At 38.2% G+C, this 23,738-nt stretch overlaps 2 protein-coding genes and 1 long non-coding RNA gene across 10 annotated transcripts in view; 1 reads left to right on the top strand and 2 right to left on the bottom strand.

Moving 5' to 3' along the window:
- LOC5571145 (uncharacterized protein KIAA1109) overlaps window positions 1-23,738 on the top strand; it is a 113,700-nt gene that overhangs the window by 52,624 nt on the left and 37,338 nt on the right. The window lies entirely within an intron of this gene.
- LOC110676498 lies at window positions 5,887-6,654 on the bottom strand. The gene is made up of 2 exons (XR_002500450.1): window positions 6,439-6,654; window positions 5,887-6,375 (listed from the first exon to the last, which is right to left on the bottom strand). It is a non-coding gene; the product is annotated as an uncharacterized LOC110676498 (long non-coding RNA).
- LOC110676497 lies at window positions 15,257-16,858 on the bottom strand. Of its 2 annotated transcripts, none has more exons than XM_021844590.1 (2): window positions 15,638-16,858; window positions 15,257-15,570 (listed from the first exon to the last, which is right to left on the bottom strand). In XM_021844590.1, exons 1-2 carry the CDS (start codon window positions 16,434-16,436, stop codon window positions 15,335-15,337), a joined length of 1,035 nt encoding a protein of 344 aa, XP_021700282.1. In that variant the 5' UTR covers window positions 16,437-16,858; the 3' UTR covers window positions 15,257-15,334. The 2 variants fall into 2 exon arrangements, with proteins under 2 accessions (XP_021700282.1, XP_021700281.1); XM_021844589.1 differs by having other exon boundaries at window positions 15,257-15,573; window positions 15,638-16,857.

Raw genomic sequence — 23,738 nt, 5'->3', positions numbered from 1 at the left:
TATTTTACCCAATGAAACCTCGTGCGAAAAAAACTCAAAAATGGGTAGTTTATTGATGCAATAGCTTCGTTAATGAAAAAAATAGTCAAAAAATTATAAATGTTGTCATGGTTTTGTAATTAATGAAAACGAACAGAGTTAAATCGTATATTTTATTTTATTTTATTTTAACGTCATGATCACATTTTCTTCTTATTTATTACATCACATTTGAATCATATTCACTATAATCAGCTTGCCGATTCCGGCAATCGTTTACTGGGGGAACGCCTACGAATATCAGAACCGCTGCAGGACAGTACCGGAAGAGGACACCTACCTTTATCTGTAACATTTGCTGATGGATGATGATGGATGGGTGGCTGGGACGGCAGCAACAACAGTTGGAACGGCCATCTCGTTTTTTTCATCATGCATGACGGGTGGCAACTAAAGAGAACACAGTAGTTTTTAGCTGAGACCAGGCACTTCTTATTTCCGGCAATCCTGCACCAAGAACAATCGTAGACTCAAGGCAATTGAATTCCTGAAATTGAAAGGAAATATTGAACATTATATTTTCGGCACACCTAACTCTTCAGTACATTTTACCTTTGATAAATTGGCCAGCTTCCGGAACGTTATATAAAATGACGTCAGGAACAGTAATTCCACCAACTTTTGAATAGACCATTTCCGTGAAATTTTTTATTGGCCCATAAGCTTCTTTTCAATTCATTGAACAAACTTTCCTAAGGAACCCATATGTTTTGAAGCCTCTGACTATTGGAAAACAATGAAAAACTTGCGGCTCGCCGTTTTACCCCATGGTCTCCAAAAAAATATTTCATGCTGATTTCTCTCTCGACCCCCTGTTCCCCCATGGTTTTTCAACACGTCGTGGTGAATTTTTGATCAGCTGGCCTAACAGCTGACTGACAGATATAATTGTTTTTGTTTATGTTTTCATAACATGTTTTCATATATCTCGCGTAACAATTCAAAAGGGCCAATCCTCAGATCGCTGACTCTGAGAAAATTCGATTTGAATATTACTCACCACATTTTCAATTCCTATTTCTCAGTATTCAAATCGATCAATATGATTTCTTGCTAATTGAGTGACGATTTACCATTACTACACGGTAATAATCGATATGTTTCTGAAAACTGACAAAAATGTGGAAAAAATGATGAGTTTGAATGCTTGGCCCATTTCCGATTTTCAACAAGACATGGGCCTTTTTTATTGGCCAAAATTGAATTTTATTAGCGTGCTTGGCCCAAGGCTAGGCCTTATCGATTTTCAATGAATGAGCAAGAGAGAGTCATTGGCCTCTCACCATGCTAAGGCCAATGAAAGTTTGCGAAATTTTCCGATTGTAGGCCCTCTTGATAGAGCGAGAACCGATCATTGGCCGTTTCAAGCAGTGGGCCAATGAATGATTTGGAAAAAAGCGGTTATTGGCCGTTTTGAAAATCGAGTTTATAAAGGTAAGTTTTATGATAATGTTGACAATTTTTGCATAGTTTGTGGGTGTTGGGAGATGCTATCGAATGGTATCAAAACCCGATTTGTTTACAATTTGGTCATTGGCCCTTTAGAATTGTTACGCGAGATATCGGAATCGGAAAGATCCTCCGTTGTCTTGATTCTGGCCGTCAAAAGTTCCGTCTCCATCACCGAAACCGGATTCTCTCGGCCTTATGTGTTTTTCATGCCGTGTGAAGTGCGCTTTGGCTAGTTTTCGTAAAATATATAGTGAAATTTCCAGAAAAAACGTCGAACAAAAAACGTAAAAGTTGAAATCTGAATGGATTTCGATCCCAAGGCCGTGCTGGTGGATGAGGACGAGATTTCTACTAGTAGACTGCGGAATATAATCGATCGGCAACAATGCTCAGGAGCGCAAAACAGCAACGGTAAGAATAGTACTTCGAAAAAGTGGAATGAGATAAATTTGTTCTTTTTTCTTGTGTGTTTTCAGTCAGAGGATCTGCGCAAAATGACGAGTCGGACCCAATTGGGGTTATTCCGGCACCAAGCACACAGCCGGAGGTGGCGCCCAAGATTATTATAATGACAGGTTTACCGATCTTAGCAGTCAGTGGGTGCGCGGTGTGGTGAGCTGCAGGGAAAGCGGAAGTGACAGTTGGCGAGTTGGCTAGCTGGCGGGTTTGTGTACTCAACCGTTTCTATGGGGTTGTTAGGGAATGTTTACTCCAACAAACATAAACACAGTGAAGTGAAAATTTTCTCCAGCATTTTGTCGCGAATCAAATTTTCGTCTTTAATGTAGTATTCCGGGGTTTTGTGTCGAAGAAAAGCAGATTACTTGAAAAATTGGTTTACAATTCATGTAATGCATGTAAATGTGGAAATTTCGAATAGTGCAGCGGGTGAGAGCCACCCACCACCGATGGTCTACGATGAAAGAGAGGATGCGCCACGGTGTCACCGTCTGACGATGACGGTTGTACTCTTGTAACTTTATCTCGTAAGTTAAGTCATTCTACTATCAGTGCATTACACAGTGAAGTAAATTCAGATACTTTGCCGCGTATACCGCACAGATGTGGGTGTAAGAGAAACATTCTATACCTACTATGTCACGCCATGCATCTGATATCCAAACAACCAAAACAAACTCGCCAGCTGTCACTTAGCATTTCAAAATGGCGGAATGGGAAATCTGACACATTGGACTACCTCCCTTCTAGATACCTTGGTGGCGCCTACATTATCAGCAAAATCTTCAAAGCCACAAAAAACAGTTACTACAAATACGTCTAGAATGGTGAATCGGACAAAGACGTCGGACGATCGCCTTTTACCGGTATGTCCTCCTAGACGGTGCGGAACGTGACCGATAGAATGACAAACTTTTCCGTGGTCAGCGTGAAAACTGTGAACAAGCTTATCTATCTTAGCTGCAACGCATCGCAAATTTTGAGGAGCTCGACGATTATGTTGGCTTCGGTCGTGTTCCAGATGGAACTCACCTAGGAGATGCAGAAGTCGCAACAGAAATAACTGATGCTGGACTGTTGATGGTAGTGGCCAGAGGTATACCACCTATGTTTCCGCTAGTGACAAGATAATCTTTTCTAGATTAAGAGTTCAGTTCAGTTCAGTTGGCTTTGAAAATCGATTGGTACGTCTTTCAAATTATTGAAAAAAAAAACTGTATTTAAGCATCCACATTGTTGCTGTTTGTACGAGTTTTTGAAAAATAAAAAAAATACGGGTCGTCACAAATTCTGCGATCACCTCCCCAGTGTTTAGAGAACTTCTATGAATTAAGTCACGACTCTGAGTGGGTGGGATATTCAGGAAAGTATGGAAACGTTTACGTACAGGATTTCTTTAAAGCTTCTACCAGAAGTTTCTTTAAAAAAAACCTTCAGAAATTACTCCGTAGATTTCTCCTAAGATTCCTTCATGATTTCCTCCTAAACTTGGTTGAGAAACTTCCCAAGGAAGTTCTCGATGAATTTGTTCAGGAATACTTTCTAATTGCGGGAAGTATTCTGAAAATAAATCATCTAGAATTCCCTAATGAAAATTAGATACCTATGTTGAAATACTAGATGAGCACCTGCAAGGATCTCCGAAACAGCTCTTGGACTCTTGGGGTAGTTTTGTAGTATTTTTTTTAGATAAATTGCTAATATAATTATGAAAAAAAAACGAATCCTTGGATAATATTCTGAAAAATATTTCGAAGCAATTCCATCAAAAGATAAATTGGAATTCCAGTAAAAATTTGCTAAAGAATTATCATAAGAATAAATGGAATAACTAATTTGTCTTTGGAATAACTGCTGTAGTATTTAATTTGGACTATTTTAGTGGTGCGAAACTTCATACGAAAGATTCCATGGAGGTTTAAACTTGAGAAATTCATCGAGATATATTTGGAAGATGGCGTAGTAGTCCCTAGATAAAATGTTGAAGAAATAATCAGAAAATTTTCTAAAGACGTTTCATGAGGAATTCCTGGACGGATTTTTTTGTGAATTTTTGGAGTAACTTAAAGAAGAAACTGTGGAGCATTTTTAAATTAATTTATGTGAAGATGGCTGAAAAATCGGCGCATAGAAAGGAATTTTGGAAAATTCCACAAACGAATTTTTTCAAAAACTCATGGAGAAACCTTTGTGAACCCCTTTCAACTAACACCTTGCCAGGTAGTAGGTATTCATTGCCATTGATTTTTTTTTTTTTTGTGATAAAAGCAGAAGGTTGTTAATTTTTTTCAGATTTTATTCTGAAGATTTGTTTAGAAGTTCGCTTTTAGTAATTTTTACAGACTTCTTTGTAGACTTATTGTTTTAGAGTTTTGGTATTTAAAAAACTGTTTGAGTTTTGGTATTTTTCTAGTAGCTGCAACTATCTTTTCATGATATTCTAGACTCGTAGAGCAAAAACTAAAAATAAAGGTTGCAGAATTATAAAAAAAAATATGCGCCAAATTTTGTTGAAATTTTCAGAATAATTTCAATAGAAATGACTTAAGTCGATAGCGTTGGATTTCCAGAAACAAGTTATGGAGTTTTTTTTTAATGCTGGAAAAATTTATTAGAGGATTTTTTTTGGAAGTTTCGCTGGATGTGTTTCTGAAAATATGCCATAAAATATCAGATGAAATCACTGAAAGAAATCCTAAAGTTTTTATTCTAGGAATCTGTGAAAAAAATTGTAAGGAACCTGTAGAATAGTCACATAATAGCGTGAAGGATTCTCTAAACCCTCTTTTTTTAACCAAGATTCACTGCAAGCAGAATGAGGAAGAAAGTGACTTTAGAGATCATTTTGATTAAAATAGAGACTTGAGATAGTGTGCAGAGCTACTTGGGCACTTCCATGATTCACTTTGGCGTGGGGGTTTTTTCTTGGCCGAATTGTCTGAAACTTTGCAATAAGAAGCACTTGAGTGCGACACATATTGTGGACAAATATGAGCTCAGTAGCTTTCAAAAATCACTGCTGCCGAAGTGAATCAAAAGTGCCATGAATAGGATCCGACTCCCTACCGTTCAAGAATTCGTCATTGCAATCATCGTCATCATGGAAACTTCAAATGCTGTTTTTCTGTTCAAAGCTTAAAATTATTCGATGAAAATGTGTTCACTGTGTTTCGGTTGGATAATACAATACAGTGAACACATGTTTATGTCAATTTTCTAGACTTTGAACGAAAAAGCTGCTTTTCAAAATTCCGAAATCAATGACAGATCCTGCCCCCTTATAATATACTTTTTGGGACTTGCATTCAAATAATGACCAAATATCTAAATGGAGACTTGCTACCAGCCCTGCAATTAACATATCGGGTTTACCTTTACCACCATTCAATCTATTTGCATTCAATTGATTACAAGCTGAGACGAGACTCGCGAAGACGGTCTTCTTTTTCTATGATTGCTGAGTTTTTTTCTTATTCCACTCTGTGTTTATACCAATCATGCGCAAGCCGTTCAAACTTTCACATGAATCTCTCAGCAAAAAATGATTGCGTTTGAATCACACCGAATCATAAATAGCCTTTTGAGTGAAATTTCATGGCTGCAAACGTAGCAGACATTAGAAATAACTAATCTTATGTGGAGATTTATCAGCAACTTTGGAAAAAACAGTTCCGCTGACTGAGGTTTTCACTCACAATTTATTTTGAATACAATACTTTTCACGTTTGCAGCCATAAAATCGGTGGGCTGCATTTGACGTTTTGTGACAGTGGAATCTGGGCTGCATATGACGTTGATATTTTTCCTCTTCGCGAGTCTCTCTCAGATTACAAGGATGCTCGGCAACCAAAAGCGCTTGCTCCAAGTGTTTCGGATGTTAGGTCCAAATCAGAATGGCCATTTTCTTTCAATTCACAGTTGTATCCATGACATGTATTTCCAATCTTACAACGTTGGATCAGCCAACCCATCGTACAAAGTGTTCGCAAATCTTGTGCTTTTAAAGAATCACTATTTCAAAACATTTATTCTCCACTTTGGCACTGGATCTCCACAATAAGCAGCCAACGCCATCTCACCAACAGGATCAAAATTGATCTGACCCACTTCCTGGTACGCAATGCATCCTCACGAAACATCAGAATCAACTTTTGGGTCCACCGGTAGTACTCTGGATTGCACGTCACTACCAGTCGAAACTGTCCCCGCTTCTGCTCTTTGATCTGCTGCATTTCGGCATACTTTGCTGGCAGCCTAACCGCATCCCAACCCATGGCTTGCAGCACACTAGCTCTGTTACGGGAACATTGCAAGTACATACCGCTTCGGTTTATCACTGGCCGGGTCGAACCGATAACCGCTCGAATTATTGCGCCACTTTCGTTAACTCTCCAGTTCCATTTTCGACGTTATATACCGCGTCTCCTGGTAATTTTTTTTTATATATATACTTTCAAGCACGATCGGAAATCTATAATTGTTACTCACCTGTAAGTTTGAGCCCACGAGGAGAATACCCGTCGAAGTCATTTCTCACAGATATAAGTTTAAATGCCGACGTTCAGAGCCGGCTTCCACACCTGAGACGGAACCATTGATAGGTGGCCTGGGACCAACTTGATTTCCGACGTAAATTCCGACGACTGTGATGTGGGAAATTGCACCACCGAAGCCGTTTGTTATGGTTCGAGATTTTCTTTTCAAATTTTTGACGTTTCGAAATGTAAATAACAGCTGGTATAGAGCGCTGCATATGACGAGCCTAACCTCACTTATTTGACAGCTGCTGGTCCTGTTTTTTACGTTTCGGACTTAGTCGTTTTTTCCATCATTTTTTCATCTTCGCATTTCTATCACCAGCATGCTGATGGTGACGATTTTCCACGGTAGGAAGATAAAATAATACGATCCGTAGGTATCTGCAGTGGATTTGACCTCTCCTCGCAGCAAACTTTCACGAAATTAAGAATGATTCGAAAAAAGTACTAAGTCCAAACTGTAAACAACAGGACCAGTACCTGTCAAAATTGATGCGTGACGTCACAGTGCAGTGGAGTATAGGGTTATCAGTTTCACGATTTACTCACCACCCTTAGGGTTACCATTTTCGTTCCGCATGTCTCCAAAAGTGGTGAAATAGTCAATTTTTGAAAATTCATAAAAAATTCGAAAATACCTAACATGAAAAAATAACAACAAAAATGTTAACTACAACTCATTATCTTTCGAGAAAAAATATAAAACAGGGATGTTAGGTTTGACGGAAATGGTCTATTTATTTTAAATAAAACTTCGATTTTTCTGCTGTTACGTCTAATACCGACGATGACTGATACAAGATGATCAGCATTGACGTTTCAAAATGGATGGCTCATTTTTTCATCCAAAATTGAGTTTAAACAACTCAACGGCTAGAAGGCAGCCTAAATGCCCGACGTTGAGTTATTTCTACTCAACTTTGTGTTTTCAATGTGTTTGGCAAATTGATGATCTTTCTCACAGTATTGTGATTTGCCGGTCAGATTGCAATTTTGGGAAGTTTAAAATACGCTGAATAATTGTATCAATATGGAAAAACAAAACTCTTTTTATTATTTTTAGTAACTCCGACAGTACATAAAAATGTGATTGGGAGTCCAATAAACAAAACAAGTGTTTTTTTACTCAAATTTGAGTTTTCATTGAACAACTCAAAGGTTGAGTTCAATGTACATATTTGACAGAACGAAAATCACCCAACTATTCAGTTCGACCGCCTTTACTTAATTTTGAGTATAAAAAAAACTTATTTTTGAGTAATTCGATTTCTCCGTGTGTATTGTTTTGATTTAGTATGGGATTTTGACGTTTACTGGTATTGTTGTTTACAAATTTTATGTAAGAGTGAGAGAGTGAGGATGATTTTGGTGCAGTGACCCATTGTTTTTTGCTATTTTCAAATGCTTTAGATTTACTAGAATACTTTGATTAGATGGATTCGTTCAATGATACAATGATTTCTAAGCCTGCGGTAGAACTTTGACAGCTGCGGTAGAACTCGGCGGCTACCGGGAAAATTTTCAAAAGCACCGTAATATAGCTATTTATAATGCGGTAAAATCAACAAATGTACATAGAACTCGCATAATAATGAACGCACTTTATACGGTTCAAGTTTGAAATCGTTATCTCAAAATTTAGATAATTTCGAAACATGGGGTCTTCAGTAAAGTTGTTCTGGTGGTGGAGCGCTATCTGTTGATATCTCATTTAATTTGAAATATGACCGCTAGGTGCCACTAGTGGGCATGGAACTTTTACTTTCATTCTGCAGATATTTTAGGATCCTGACCATTCGGAAGGACGGCATCTTCGGCAAAGTTGTTCAGTAAGTTAAAGACTACCATTGTTCGAGCTAGTTGGCATAAATCTTTTGTTTTGCGGATATTTCAGGATCTTGACCTTTTAGAAAAATGGCATCTTCGACAAAGTTGATGCGTATGTATGATTTCAAGGATTAAACAAAGAAAGCATTTGAGCTACTGAACAACTTTGCCGAAGACGCCATTCTTCTAAAAGGTCAAGATCCTGAAATATCCGCAAGCCCAAGGGTGTTGACAAAGTACAACGCGCTATACTCGCGTTACAAAACTTTTGTCCCATGTTACTTTTTGTGCATTTTGACTTTTTGTCATCAAGCAGTATATTTTTACGTATAGTTTTGAAAAACACTTCCCAAAAAATAACTTTGTTCGAAAACTCAATCAAAAGCAATTCAAATCTAGTTGTCCCATTGTTGAATTTTCACGCATAACTGTCCCACTAATGTATTTCTACGCATAACTGTCACACTTTATAATTCAGCGCTAATCTCGAACAACATATTCAGTAGAGTAAGGTGGGGTAAAAGTTCGACCTTAGTGATATAATCAAAGTTTCCTAGAAAACAATAGCAGTTGAAACAAAACAAATACCTTACAATAAACCTTCAACATATTGACTATAATTTTGCTGCACAAACTTGTGTCAAAATAGTTACATATTTTTGGTTATAACACTTTAAAAATTGATTGTCTTAAACGAACTTTTGCCCCACCGGTGGGGTAAGAGTTCGAATCTAGTATGGAGCAAAAGTTCGCTGGCTAAAACACAAAATATCGATCGTTTTATGACAGGCATACTTTACAACTTTTGCCTTTGCGAACTTTTGCTCCACTATGGGCCAAAACCTTTTTTTTTGTTTTTGTTTTTTACAAGGGGGAAATCTGCAAACAGATCCCCTGAGAAGATAACTCAGGGAATGCGGGGATGACGCACCAACGACGACCCGCTAAAACCAGCCTATGCACTGTGCATGAGCAATTCATTTAGGATTGCTCAAGTGGTGAACAGTGCATCGACGTGACCCTTGGACTCAGACCCTCATCTCCCCGGAACCACCTTACGGTATTTCTTCGGGAAGGGACCAGTGCATATAGCACAACACGTGTAGCAGAAGTAGCCTAGGCAAACTGCTTCTCCTAGCCGACTTAAACAATGTTACAAGGGACCAGCCTCGGCAGGGCTAATCCTCTGCAGCCAACTCTTGGTCGGCGCGCCATAGACGCTGCAATTCTAACATAATGTGAGTGACAGCCGTAGTTACTGCATTCCAGCACTCGGCATCCGCACACATTCTCTCTATAATATTGTCGGGGGACGTGTCCCCTCCGCATGGGCCAAAACCTGTTTCCAAGCATTTGTGCAAAAACTAATACACCTCCAAGCATCCTTATGATATGCCTAGAAACGCCCTTACATAATATATTTGAAAAGATTTTATCTTCAACTGGTTCCATGCAACGAAAGTTTGACCAAAAATGACAATACTCACGTCGAAAAGCAACAAATAGCCATAACTTTTTCAAATATCAATCGATTTTTATATTTGGAGTGAAAGTCTCTTACTTAAATAGCATTCGAACCACCATGACATATATAAGTTTTGTTTTGAATTGAGCTAGAAATCTCAAAAAGAGACTCTTGCCCCACTCGAACTTTTGCCCCACTTTACTCCACGCAGGGAACCGCTCTGAATATCTTCTTATTACGTTGGCTTGACATTCCATGTGGAACACAACCTGGTTTATGAATTTATATTAAGCCAATCATGCGTGCCAAATTTGATTGAAATTTTCAATATTAAAATATTATTTCTCATCCGTTTTTCAACGAACTTAAATAGAATTTTCAGGGTAGATTGCAAAATTCTTTTAGTTTTTGGAACCCTGTTCATCGATTCGAAATTACCCGTATTTCCGGATTTCACGGGGAGAACTGAGGTAACCCTACTTAAATAATTAGTAACCGCTTTAATTTCTAGTCTATAGTAGTATGCGGCAAACCAAACTTCATGATTTAGCAAACCAAGTCTAAATAAAAACAGCTCAAGTGTTTCTGAATGATATGGCCAAATGCTGTTATTTTCGCGAATACCGCTTCCCTAGTGGGGAAACCTGGCTTGCGGTATATCAATCTTCATGAATTTGCATTTGGATGATTCAAACATTTTTGATGACTTTATAACATGCCAGGGGAAGAGGACATGATATTGGCAGTTCTAAAAGCTATCTTGCGACTAATCACACTTCATGAATTTGTAAATCAAGTCAAAAGAAGAATAGTTCAAGAGGTCTTGGATGACCTGGTCCATTCTGGCTTATTCCGGATAACTGGTTCTTCGGTGCAAGTGGCGAAAATGTTGGCGGACCAAAAACATAATTTGCGATATAGTATCATGATTTTGCAAACCAAGTCCAAAGAAATATCAGATCGTGTGAAGATTTGTGTCGTGAATTCTGAGTTAAATATTTACTCTGCAGAATAACCATAAAATCGCAGATGAGTTTCTGTCAAGCCTGCAGCCGGGAGAGTCGATATAGAAATTCATATAAACTCTCTAACTTACTCACTATTTGTTTCGCCAAATGATACATTTTCTCATTATCTCACATACAGAAAACTTTGCTATCCATCCCAAACTATAAAATTGTTTTTCTGAACTTCCCCACATGTGGCTCCGGCACATGTCACTTGAGCCTTCATATAGTGCCTCAATATAGTAACGATATGCATCCTCTACATTTGGTACAATCTATACGTAAGAACGGTCATCTATAGCATATGCTCATAATTGGTTTCTACTATCAGTGGGACTGTTATGCGTACAAATTCACCAAAAATCCCGTATTTATAGGCATAATAGTACCACTTGGAATTTTGTAGCCAAATTTACTTTTTTCCCATAATACAAACTCTTGATTCTAAAAAACACGCTGTTATTTATGCTATTGCAACGATATTCTTTAAATTTATCAGAAACCTGATCAATACGAGGCCTAAATGTATTAAAATCTTTAAACGTGTTTTTCTCGATTGCATATGTTGGAACATGCATGGCTGGTAGCAAGTCACTCTTGGTCACTTTTTTCGACCTGTTCACTGAAAAGCCACTTTTTTCAACAAAAAGTCACTAAAGTCACTTTTTTCAGAAAGATGGTCACTAAAGTCACTGTTTTCGTCGTGATCTGCTAATAATAAAATTTCAAGCTGGGTCAGCTTTCCAAACACAAACAGCAAGAAAAAAATAATTCTTATTATAAAGACAAATATGGTATGATTTGGAAATCTAAGTATCAAGAAACATATGGATTTCTGGCTTACTTTCTGGAAGAATTCAGGTGAATTTTTTGTAGACATTTCCAACGGAAATGTGGAAAAATTCTGGTGGAAGTTTTGGAGGGAGACGATTCTAGCACAGACATACTAGCTAAATAAATTACTATTAAACTTTCTGCTTTCTTACAGAACCTCGCCAAAACTAGATTAGCAATTCCAACATATAAGTTATGGCATCAATCAATGGAAATTCTATTGAAAACACTTTTCTTTGCATTCATTATTCAACATTGTTGGACAACAATAATAAATCTCTTTTTTTGCTTTATTTTTATAGAAGCTTCAAATTAACAATTCATTTGTTGCTTATTAAACTCAAGTTTTGCTCAAAGTAGCTTTAGCTTTAGCTTAGCTTAGCTTAGACTGACTACACATATCAATGGTTGCTATTCCGTGATTGACCAAAGTCAGTGAAAATGCACAAAGAATCAACTAGAAGTTCGGCTGGGATTGGCCATAATCTTCTTCAGTGTGCATAATTCAGTGCCTCTATTTATACAGGGTCAATAAAGGCGCCGGCCACGTCCTTGCAGTCAGGTGGGATTGGGGGAAGGAATGTTAGTGTGTAACCTTTGCTATTTGGAGACCGTGTTTGCCTCTGCATCTCCACAAGGTTACTGGGAGGGATATTTGTTAATGGGGAGGATCGTTGGGTCACAGGATTCACTTTGATAAGCGATTAGACCATGATAAATAATTTGACGCGAGCAAAGGATCAAACACTCGCGATCCGCGCCACTAATTAATCATGCCACGCGAGCGACGCGCGACACGATTGATCCTGCTCACATTACCCGCCCCCGCAGGAGCAAGTGACGCGAGCAAAGGATCAAACATTACTCTAAACTCAAGTTTTGCTCAAAGTAAACTATAAAGTCCAGCATCCTTTAAGTATTTAACATTTTTTTCTTCTTTATTCATATTAATTGAAAAATATTTGATTTCTCGAAAACTAATTCAAACACTCTTAAGTCAGAAAAAAAAACAAACTAATTTTAGCAATTCTTGTTTCGCAGACGAAATTCTACACGTTCCGCTTTAAACCAACTCGATTTTTCACTTTTAGAATGTTAAATTTCAAAATTTTCAAAACTGCGTAGGTGAGATTTTAAACTTTCGCAACCTAACCATTACTTTAACCGCTCCGTTGTATGGAGAGACAAAGAGACTTAACCACTAATCAATACAAAACACTGCTTGAGTCGATTTTTCACTGGTACAAAAACGTCATTACCGTATGGAACGGTTTATCGTTTTGTCATACAATTGTGGGAAACGATAGAAACGATACCTAGTATTTTATCGCGAGTTAATTGCAGGCTATGAACAGCTTTTGTTCAGACGAAGGCTGATTTAAATTAGTTTTAAAGCGTTTGAGCAGCTTGAAATTGTTACCTGGGTTCGCCGCAATGTTGTCCACAATTTAAAATTTACCGTTGACTCCTTACACAGATTTGTTAAAAATGCTTCAAGAAATTTGTTTTGTACCTTCACTTTAAAATCTTCGATAAATTTAAACCAGTAATTTCCATATGAACAGGAATTTCGCTAAAAATTGACGAATCTGTGCTTCGAAGTTCATGTGTTCGAGTTTTGCGAGTTTTCTTCCGACTAAAATAATAATTTTAAAATAGTAATCTATACACACTTAAAAAAAATTACGGATTACGGTGAAATTTCACCGTAATCTCAACAGCTGAAGGTTCGGTGAAAAATCACCGATCAATCTGTAAAATCGTTGAACACAATCATAGAGAAAAACAAGAAAATGATTCAACCGGGAATCGAACTCCCGACCTGCCGATCAGGAAGCAGGCTTGCCACCACTAAGCCAGCTTACACTGCTTGTAAGTGATGTGCAAAAACTGAAACAAAAGGAAGCTCATGCCTGCTGTCACACGATTTTACAGAAGTTCGGTGAAAATAATGCTTTTACCGAACTGTTCGTTAGTATTTCACAGGGTTACAGTAAAATGGTTTGTTTCACGGATTTTTTCCGGTATAAGCCTGATTTGCTACTGGAAAGGAATAGCTAAAGACATTTCTAGCCGATTTCTTGCAGAAATTTTCTACAGCGACTCCCATTTCAACTGACAGTTCTTTTCTATTGCGTACTGCGATCAGAAAAAAACGCATTCTTGATCGATTCCTTGCAGAAATTTCCCATGCATCAAGATAGGCCGAGAAATTACTTGTCAGCAGCGAATCAGGCTATAATAGTAGATTTCACCGATGTTCTCCGGTAAAATAGCTGATTTCACGGATTTTGTCGGTAGAATAGTAGATTTCACAGGAAAATCTGTATTTTTACTGTTTACAGTTCAATTTCGGTGATTTATTTCACAGGATACTGCGATTTATTTTAAGTGTGTACCAAGCTAATACTTGTTTCGTAAAAAATGAGAACTGTAATCTCTAATGTGCCATCTTTTTTACCGTTTATGATAATCGAATCTTATCCTGGATAGATGACTGTTAAGAAATATTTAAAATTACTACATTTATCTATATTCTCAATTTACCCTCAATTTGATTAATATCCACATAGAACGTATTTCCATTTATAGTCATTTTTATGACTAATACTTATAGTTTTAAAATCACTTTTATGTCACTTTTTGGTCACTATTTGGTCACTATTTTGATCATTTTAGGTCACTACAGTCACTATTATTTTGCTGTTTGACCGCTACCAGCCCTGAACATGGAATAATTATGCGTATAACGGCAGTAGTATGCTTAGAAAAAGCTGAGATATTTATGTACAGTCAAAGATTGTTATAACGACATCGCAAGGGGCCGGCGTAATAGCAGGGTAGCCACCGAACCGGGAAAAACGGGAAAAGCGGAAAAAAGACGGGAATTTGAATCCACCGGAAAAAAAAGTCGGGAAAAACCGGGAATTTGAGAAGATCACCGGGAAAATCATTTTGAACGAGTATCTTCAAGCTGAAATCTACAAACCAACCTCCAAAATAAGTTATAGAAAGTTGTCAGAACCGTCAAGCAGCGATTCGGAAGTTAAGTGTTTCTGGGCATCCAGAGGGAATCTGGAATTACTTTTGAGATATCTCGTAGCAGGTGCGCTATTGAAGCTATTCAATAATTTCGCCACCCTGTTTCAACCTGATGCCAAGTACTTTTCAGGTACCTATCTGTGAATTAGTTTACCCACAATGACCCTTCGATTAGACTGAGTATATTATTTTCTGCGATAAAATCGACTTTTTCGGTTTCTAGGAAAGAAGATCGAAATGATCAGGCAAAATATGTCGAAGTCATATAAGGTTCTTCCAAGAACATCCAATGGATTTATACCGCTATTGTTCAACCAATAGTGCTATATGGATGTTTTGAGAGATGATAAAAAGGCCAAAGAAGGCTTCGATAAGCCTAACATCGATCAAGTGAAGGACTCCACACAATACAGTCATCTCTCCTTTACTCGATATTGAAGGGACCATCGAGTTAGGGAGGTATCGAGTTACAGAACACAAAACCAGTGTAACTGCGATCCAAGGGACCATCGAGGTAGCCATGAATACCAACTTTTACTATGGTTCTCTAACTCGATATGGAGATACGGAATATCGAGTAAGGGAGAGTTAACTGTATATAGATATTTTATTGGCAGACACAAATACATATATAAAATAGAATGCAGTACGCCAACAAAAACCAAAAGATGCTATACTCCAAAAGGGCCTCGCTTAACGCGTACCAGTGGTTCCATTGAGGTGTGAAACGAAGCCGTGTTATCATTTGGGTGGGGAAATGAGTCATCCAAAGTGCCGCCCGATTCCGGTGCAAAGGAATTCCGTTTCTGCCGAACAACCGCCTCCTGATTGTGTCGATTCATTCCCGTGTGGAGTGGAAAAAAATGCGTGGCTCTTTTGTTGGTTTGCTTCGCTATATTTGTTTGATCTGCTGAAAATTTAGGAGGATTTGAATTTACAAATCTGTACCTCAAGTGACTTCAACACAGATGTACCTCGTTTCTTAATTTTACTTGTCAGTGAATCTATCTTGTCTTTAACATTTGAATCTATAAGTTCCCTCGCATCGTTGTTCCTTCCATAACGTAGGATATTGTTATTATCACCCAAATACCTTTGTTTCGATCGTCCCTTATTGAACCTAGCAGTGGTGGTCCTTCTGATTGGCTTAGTTACTGGTGTCCTTTTCGTAGTTCGAACCGAAGGTCTTCTTGTAGTTCTCATAGTTGTCTTCGTAGGCCTTCTGGTTGTTTTAGTAGTCTTGTTCCTCGTGAACCATGATCGGAACGAAGCAAGCTGATCCTTCTCGTGATTCGTATCTCTTGCCACTCGAGCTTCTTCTTTTTCCGCTGACTCATTGCACGCCTCGCCTTGGCATTCTCGTTTCTTCTTGTGGCCGTTGTTTGTCTCACGTTTCATCATAAAACTTTCCCTATCTGCTTGATCGTCATCTATCAACCGGTCCAGTTGATCAAGCTCGTGTTCCGTAAGCATGGATAACGCCATGGAAACTTCTCCATCGCTGAAGCTGCTCAGGTCAACGATGTCTCCGAGCCCTGCTGAAGCGCTCCGTTTCTGCTCACGTGAATTCCGATCGTAATCAGTATCTTCTTCGTAGTCGGATGCCTTGCTTTCTAAATAATCGGCACTGTAAATGTAACTATCATCCCGGAAGCGGTCAGCATTACGATGTTCGGCCATTTGTTTTCTGCTGTTATGGTATGGGGCCCGAAAACACTCAACTCGTGGACTTAAATAAAAAACTATAAACAATATAAAATACAGAAGAACCATGCTTCCGGCTGAAGCGAGTTGACATCGTATGATGTGACGTATCACCAACCGTAGCCTACTTGATTGGTCATAAGTAACAATTGTAATTTCTTCATACTAATGGTTGTCGACATCTATCTACTAGGTCAATATTATATTAGGGACATTACCATGCTGGTATTGCATCGAATTTTCGAACGCTTCGAAAGCCAGACATTGGCCTTTTCATAGTGTTTTTGGACTACATATCATTTTATTTCGTAGAATCCAGAATTATGACGCCTGTTACAATCTTCATACATAAAATTTGCCGATATATGAATTACGGCCTGTGTCTGGGATTCACAGCGTATGGGCAGTTCGTGTCAACATGGTATGTAATTTCTGGAAGCTGAAAGCCCATATTCGCATAACAGTCCCATGTTGACTTTTCACCGATTTGCGTTTTTTGCATAAATCAACTCGACATCGTCAGAAGCTCGATAAAACTGCTAAAAAACTAGCCTTTATTCCTAACTTGTATAGAAACAAACCCCACTTGTGTTGTCCCATCTTGAAAATATTCGCATACTAGTCACATCAAAGTCTGTATAAAGCAAGGGATTGCTACGAGGATCTTTTTCTGTTGCCTTTTATGAAACGATAGCGGGGCTCACCCATACAAACGTGCACATCAACAAAGCAGATGGTGCAAATGTGGAGAAATGGACCACGGCACACAAATTCAACGCATTACTTGCGTTTCATTCTGAGGAAGTTGATTCACACCTGCTTTTTTGTCTGCTATCTATGGTTTAATTAACCGAAGAATCATTTGCTTTTCTGCAGCTCATTACCATCAAACAGCTTTTTCATTGCGCTCCATGCGTTCTGTACTGTTTTCTCTCGTAGAAGAAGGTAAACATCCGAAAAATATACGTGTGTGAGTGGAATTTGATTCTGGAATATGTATTATGCTCCCGATAAGGAGGCACAGATCAAGCTGTCAAATTCCATAGTGAAAAAATAGGTCGTCATCCCTCTGGTATAAAGACATAGTTGTCGGGCTCATAATGGGTACCACTGCTAGTACTACACTCGGTCTCTCGGTACTACAGGTCGGACTCGATTATCCGGAGTAGAGGGTCTTGTTTCCCGGACTCGAAAAAATCCCGGGATTTCCCGGGATTCCGGGACAAAAATCAAATGCTTCCAAAACGACTATAGAACAGTCAGAACGGGTTTTGATGCAATGTTTACTTTTATAGGGTAATTTCATAATAACCCAACCTGTTTTTGAAGCTTATGTTGAATTCTCATAGAAATAAACAATGCTATCTTAGATTTTATTCATCAATATTTCACCGATTTGCAGTCGAAGTTAATGATCATTTATTAAAATTAATTTGAAAAGAAAATCGATCCCGATGCATAAAGTATATACCAGTACAGGTATAGGTGATACAATCACTCTTAAGTTTTACCAAGAAATCTTTTAAAATCTACTCTGATTTTGCAACTTATGTAGCTTGTTATATCATATGGAAACTTTATGCTTTTAAATTATGGTATAACAGCCACGATAGACGTTAAAGCCACGTTGGGCATGTTAGACCAGGAAAAGTGTACGGTACACTGGGCAAATTGAAACGGCTAGGGTAAATCGCCCATTGTTGAACGGTTAATTGTTGAACAAGCCATCAGGAAAACACGGATTGTTCAACAATAGACGACGTTTTAGTTGTTCGGCAAAATAAAAAAAAAATATCAACCACCAAATCAATTGTTGACCAATGGAACAAAGTTTATTAAAAAACTACGTAACTAATATACCAGCGAAACACAAAATTAATCATAAGTGTCCTTAAATCTTAACAAAAACTCTTTTTGAATAAGCTAAATGCAATAACTACAATACATTGTTACATCAACAGTCATCAAAAAAAAACATGCTGTTTGTTTTGTGCCATTATTTTAAAATAATACAACAGCACTTTCTAGCTCAACATGTAATTTCGGGAAATCCCGGGATTTTCAAAAGTATCCCGGGATTCGGGATTTTTTAGATCCCGGGATTTCCCGGGATTTTTGTCTCGGGATTCCCGGGACAAGACCCTCTAATCCGGAGTATCGATTTTTTTTTTCACTCCGGATAATTGAATCTTCCGGATAATCGAATCACTAAGAAAAAAATTGAAATCTTCGATAAAAAAAAACTTATTTATTTTGTATGGTCTATGCTGAATTATACTTCACTAAGGTCTTAAGTGTCCGTAATATGAATCAAACGGTATGTCCGTAATCATTTGGGTGGTACGAGGGGAATAAAAATAAATGAGGAACGAAAAATAAAATAAAATAAATTCATTCTACAATTTTTTATTCAAATTTTGTAATGATTCTTTGCTGGTGCTCAGGAATATCGAACTAATACTTATTTTTGCGTTTTTCGATAACTGGTAAAATTGCCTTAAGGAGTACTTGCTTGGAAGTGTACAAAATAAAAACTTTTCAACGCGAAAGCATGATTTTCATATAAAAACTATCAGCAATATCGTCTTCTTCATCTGCTTATTGGGAAAATACAGAAAGACTTTGGCTCGGCACATCCCACAAGCCACTGTGTTTTAGATCTACGCTCAAAGCCTGAAAATTTTGTTTCGTCATTCTGGATTTCCCATATAACAGATTAGCTAGATTCGTCCTGATTCAGGTTGTTCTGGAACATCTCGAATCATTTCCATCGGATTCTATTTCCGCATTATCCAAAAGACGATCATCTAGATCGCTCATGACTGGGACTCATAACTGTAAGCGCATTCCACATCATGACGTGTGTTTTGAGAAAGCATTCAATCCGATGTTTTTTTATCATTTTTTTTATTCATATATGGACATACAGTATACTATCCGTATCTCGATATCGAGTTATAGAATGTGTAGTATAACTGTGGTTTTTCATGGATACCTCGATGCTTTAACCAAAATTACCCTGATTTTGTGTTCTTTAACTCGATGTTTCCCTTACTCGATAGTCGTCGTAACATCGAGTTACAAAGAGTTGACTGTACTTTAATAACTATTTTTTTACGGCCAAAGAACATAAATAGCAAATGAAACAACCAGCAGTGCATTAATAACAATGAGTGTTTTAGTAGCTGTCCAACGAGCCGATGAACATGATCGGACTGGTATGCAAATATATTGGTATATTATATTGTATATATTCGCATAACAGTCTCGCTACGATTTTTGTGCATTTTTAGGCAAATTTTCAACTTGAATCTATCTATCCATATAAATAAAAATGGAGTGGTGTTTGTATGTCACGAAATGGCTTGAGAACGGCTCGACGGATTAGAATGATTCGTCCATAGTTATGTTCCTGAAGTGTTCCGACGTGTTTGTGTATACACTCCCGTGCATAAGTTTGGGTTCACAACTTAAAAAACATGCAAAAATGTTCTGTCCATATCTCTGTGATTACACGTCTAATTGAAACTCTCTAAGTTGCATGTAAAAAGCAAAGAGTTATTCTTACTTCGTATGTATTTTTCCAAAAACATTCTTTGAACTTTGTATACTAAATTTTTTCTTGAAGTTGTGACATTTTCCAAAAAACACACTAAAAAATCATATCTAATTTCCTCAGCATTGTGTCGACCTAAAATTTAAATCAAAGTGTCATTAGAATCATAATCTTATATTCTTTGAAGAGACCCCACGAAATTTTGGCGGAAAAATCTGAAAAGTATTCAAAATCAATGAAACACAGTCAAGTCATCGTGCAAAAGTTTGGGTTCACCCCTCAGTATGGTGTATCGTGCAAAAGTTTGGGTTCACCTGAACTTACTTAAACCTGTGAAATCTCAAACCAATCATGTACGCGCCATTATTTGCGCTGAAAAAAGCTTTACACTATTAAAATCGGTTGAAAAATGGCAAAGATATTGACTAAAATGATGTGCGTGCGGCTCAGGTGAACCCAAACTTTTGCACGATTTGCATTATACTGAGGGGTGAACCCAAACTTTTGCACGATGACTTAACTGACTGTTTCATTGATTTTGAATACTTTCCAGATTTTTCCGCCAAAATTTCGTGGGGTCCCTTCAAAGAATATAAGATTACGATTCTAATGACACTTTGATATAAAATTTTGGTCGACCCAATGCTGAGGAAATTAGATATGATTTTTCAGTGTGTTTTTTTAAAAATGTCACAACTTTAAGTAAAAATGTAGTATACAAAATTTAAAAAATGTTTGGAAAAATACATACGAAGTAAGAATGACTCTTTGCCTTTCGAATGCGGCTTAAAGAGTTTCAATTGGACGTGTAATCACAGAGATATGGACAGAACACTTTTGTATGTTTTTGAGGGGGTGAACCCAAACTTTTGTACGGGAGTGTATAAAAAGCAAGGGAGATTTTTTACGGGAAAGTTGAAAAAACAGAAGTGAACGGAACTTCCATTTTGCACGGAGCGTTCCATGCCGTTTTTCAACAGCCTACTTGATGGCAAGACGAAGTTTGCTGGGACCACTAGTTCAAAATAAATTTACAGTGAAACCTCCATGAGTCGATGTTCTTCTTCTTCTTCTTCTTCTTGGCATTAACGTCCCCACTGGGACAGAGCCGGCTACTCAGCTTAGTGTTCTTATGAGCACTTCCACAGTTATTAACTGAGAGCTTTCTTTGCCAAAGTTGCCATTTTCGCATTCGTATATCGTGTGGCAGGTACGATGATACTCTATGCCCTGGGAAGTCAAGGAAATTTCGATTACGAAAAGATCCGGGACCGATCGGGAATCGAACCCAGACACCTTCAGCATGGCTTTGCTTTGTAGCCGCGGACTCTAACCACTCGGCTAAGGAAGGCCCCCTATGAGTCGATGTTCCATGACTCGATATCAACTCATGGAACCATACTAGAATCAAAATTTCATGGTTGTTATGATGGTCCCTTTAAACAACAGTCCAAGTAATTTATGTTCCATTACTTGATATTTCCTTGAGTCGATGGTCCCTTCAGGTATCGACTCATGGAGGTTTTACTGTATTAGGTTTGTTCATGTACTCAACAAGCAGTGATATATACAAATTTAACACATTTTAGACCAAAAAAAGACTCAAAATGGAGCGAAATTGTTTGCACATTTAAATCGTCTTTTTCTCAGTTTGTCGTTTTCCAACATGGGGCTGTTGTGCAAAGGGGGGCAGTTTAGAAGCCTGTAGTGATAGACAGTGCAAAATGAGTCTATATTCCATCGGTGATTTACCCTTCTTTTGAACACAGGCAGTCCTTCAAATTGCACTGTTAAGATAGATGGAACATGTCGGTACAAACCGCGCAATGGTGCTGAACACGAAATGACATGCCGCCAAATGGTACTAACCGCGAAATGTCGTACTGCGAAAAAGCAAAACGCGAAATAGTGCACCGCGAAATAGATTACCACAAAATGTGTTTTTACCAGTTCGTGTATTTAAGGCTCAATCGCGTTTATCGCTTTACGGAGCTGAAATTCATTTTTTTGTATTTACAATTTATTTACTTTTCAGTACCAAAACTAGTACGGGGTGCTCCTGACAACTCGAGGTTAATGGTCACAATTTTGAAAGGGAAGGAAATGGTAAGGATTGTGTTTAGGGTTCTCTGCAGCTCATCCGGGAGGTATAGCGTGGTAGCTCTATTATCGTGTCATAGCGTTGTTACCAATTTCTTGCCGGTATTCGTCTGCCGGATGGCCAGGATCCTCAATCCAACACAAAAGGGACAACACAGAAAATAAAGACTGGAGAAGAGAACACAAGAGAATTGAACTTTTATACAAGACAAGCGAAGAAAATCGTAAATTGCGACCATATAAATGAAATCACTGGTGCCCAACACATCTCTTACTGAAACATAGGGTTGTCTACCTCGGGCCGCAAGGGTATCCAAAAGTTGCGCTCTGGAGGCGTCCATATCCGGGCATTGCCAAACTACGTGATCGATGTCATCATAACCGGAACCACACCTATTACAAATATTGCTCGCCGCGAGGTTAATCCTGTGCAAATGTGCATCTAGCGAGTAATGGTTTGACATAAGTCTGTACATCACGCGAATGAAATCTCGACTTACCTCCAAACCTTTCCACCACGCTCGCAAGGAAACTCTAGGAATTATGGAATGTAACCACCGTCCCAGTTGGACATTTAGCCAATCGCTTTGCCAACCGTGAAGAGAACTTTGACGTACTAAATGAAAAAAAAAATCATCGTGTGAAATTCGTCTGTCATAAATCTCACCTTCCCCAGCGCCCACCTTTGCGAGAGCCTTCTCATTGCCATAAATTAAGCAATGTGAGGGGACCCATACAAATGTAATCTTATATAATCTTTCGACCAGTGCACACATCTGCTCTCTTATTTTTGTAAGAAAGTAAGATGCAGGCTTAACAGGTTTCATCGACCGGAGTGCCTCAATTGTACTGCGACTATCCGAAAAGATGAAGAAGTGGTCTGCGGGCATTTCTGAGATCATCCCAAAGCGAAGTTGATTGCTGCCAGTTCAACAACATAAACCGTGCAAGGTTCCTGATGTTTTCGGATGGCGGAAGAGTTTTCATTGAAGACACCGAAGCCAGTGGATCCAATGATACGGTACCCGTCAGTGAAATATGGTAGCATGGTTAGCGTGCACGCATCGTGGTTGTTTTTAGCAATGTTCTAGGTTCGGATCCCGTCGCCGGCACTAGTTTTTGTTTATCCACATAGTGATAATTCTCTGGAGCAGTTGGTGATGATATGATGGAGTGAAAACGAAATTATCCCCAGAAAGGAGTGATTTTCGGTTATCCTCCATTGTAACTCTAGGGAAAATTAGTGTGAGTGAAAATAGATGTTGACGTGAGGAGCCTAAAAATCATTCTCCTTACGTGCAAAAAATCGTAGATTTTGCATCATTGATACGAAAATCCAGAACCCTGCTAATACTTCTCTAAAAAGTTCTATAAATAATCGACCCTGAGCTAAACTATTTAAATCAACTGTTTAAATTAAATTTAAATTAAATACAATCGTCGTTCTGAGCTTACTAACACGCAACAACAACAACCAACATTTTACATACTTTCAAAATTCCCACCTGGATTGGTTACTCGAGATTTGTTGAAGAAAACTAAGTAATCGATGACCGATTAGTAGCCTCGCGTAGTAACCGGTTTGTTACTGGAAGCTTAGAGGCAATTTATAAATAACTAGTGGTCCCGGCAAACTTCGTCTTGCCATCAAGTAGGCTGTTGGAAAACGTCAAGAATTCCCCCATATAAAATGAACCTTACTCTTTTTCCGTTTT

This window comes from Aedes aegypti, chromosome 2 (genome assembly GCF_002204515.2).
Source record: "Aedes aegypti strain LVP_AGWG chromosome 2, AaegL5.0 Primary Assembly, whole genome shotgun sequence".
In the NCBI taxonomy this organism is placed as follows: domain Eukaryota; kingdom Metazoa; phylum Arthropoda; class Insecta; order Diptera; family Culicidae; genus Aedes; species Aedes aegypti.
Note: the sequence above shows the minus strand (reverse complement) of the source record. Positions and strands in the feature narration are given on the sequence as shown.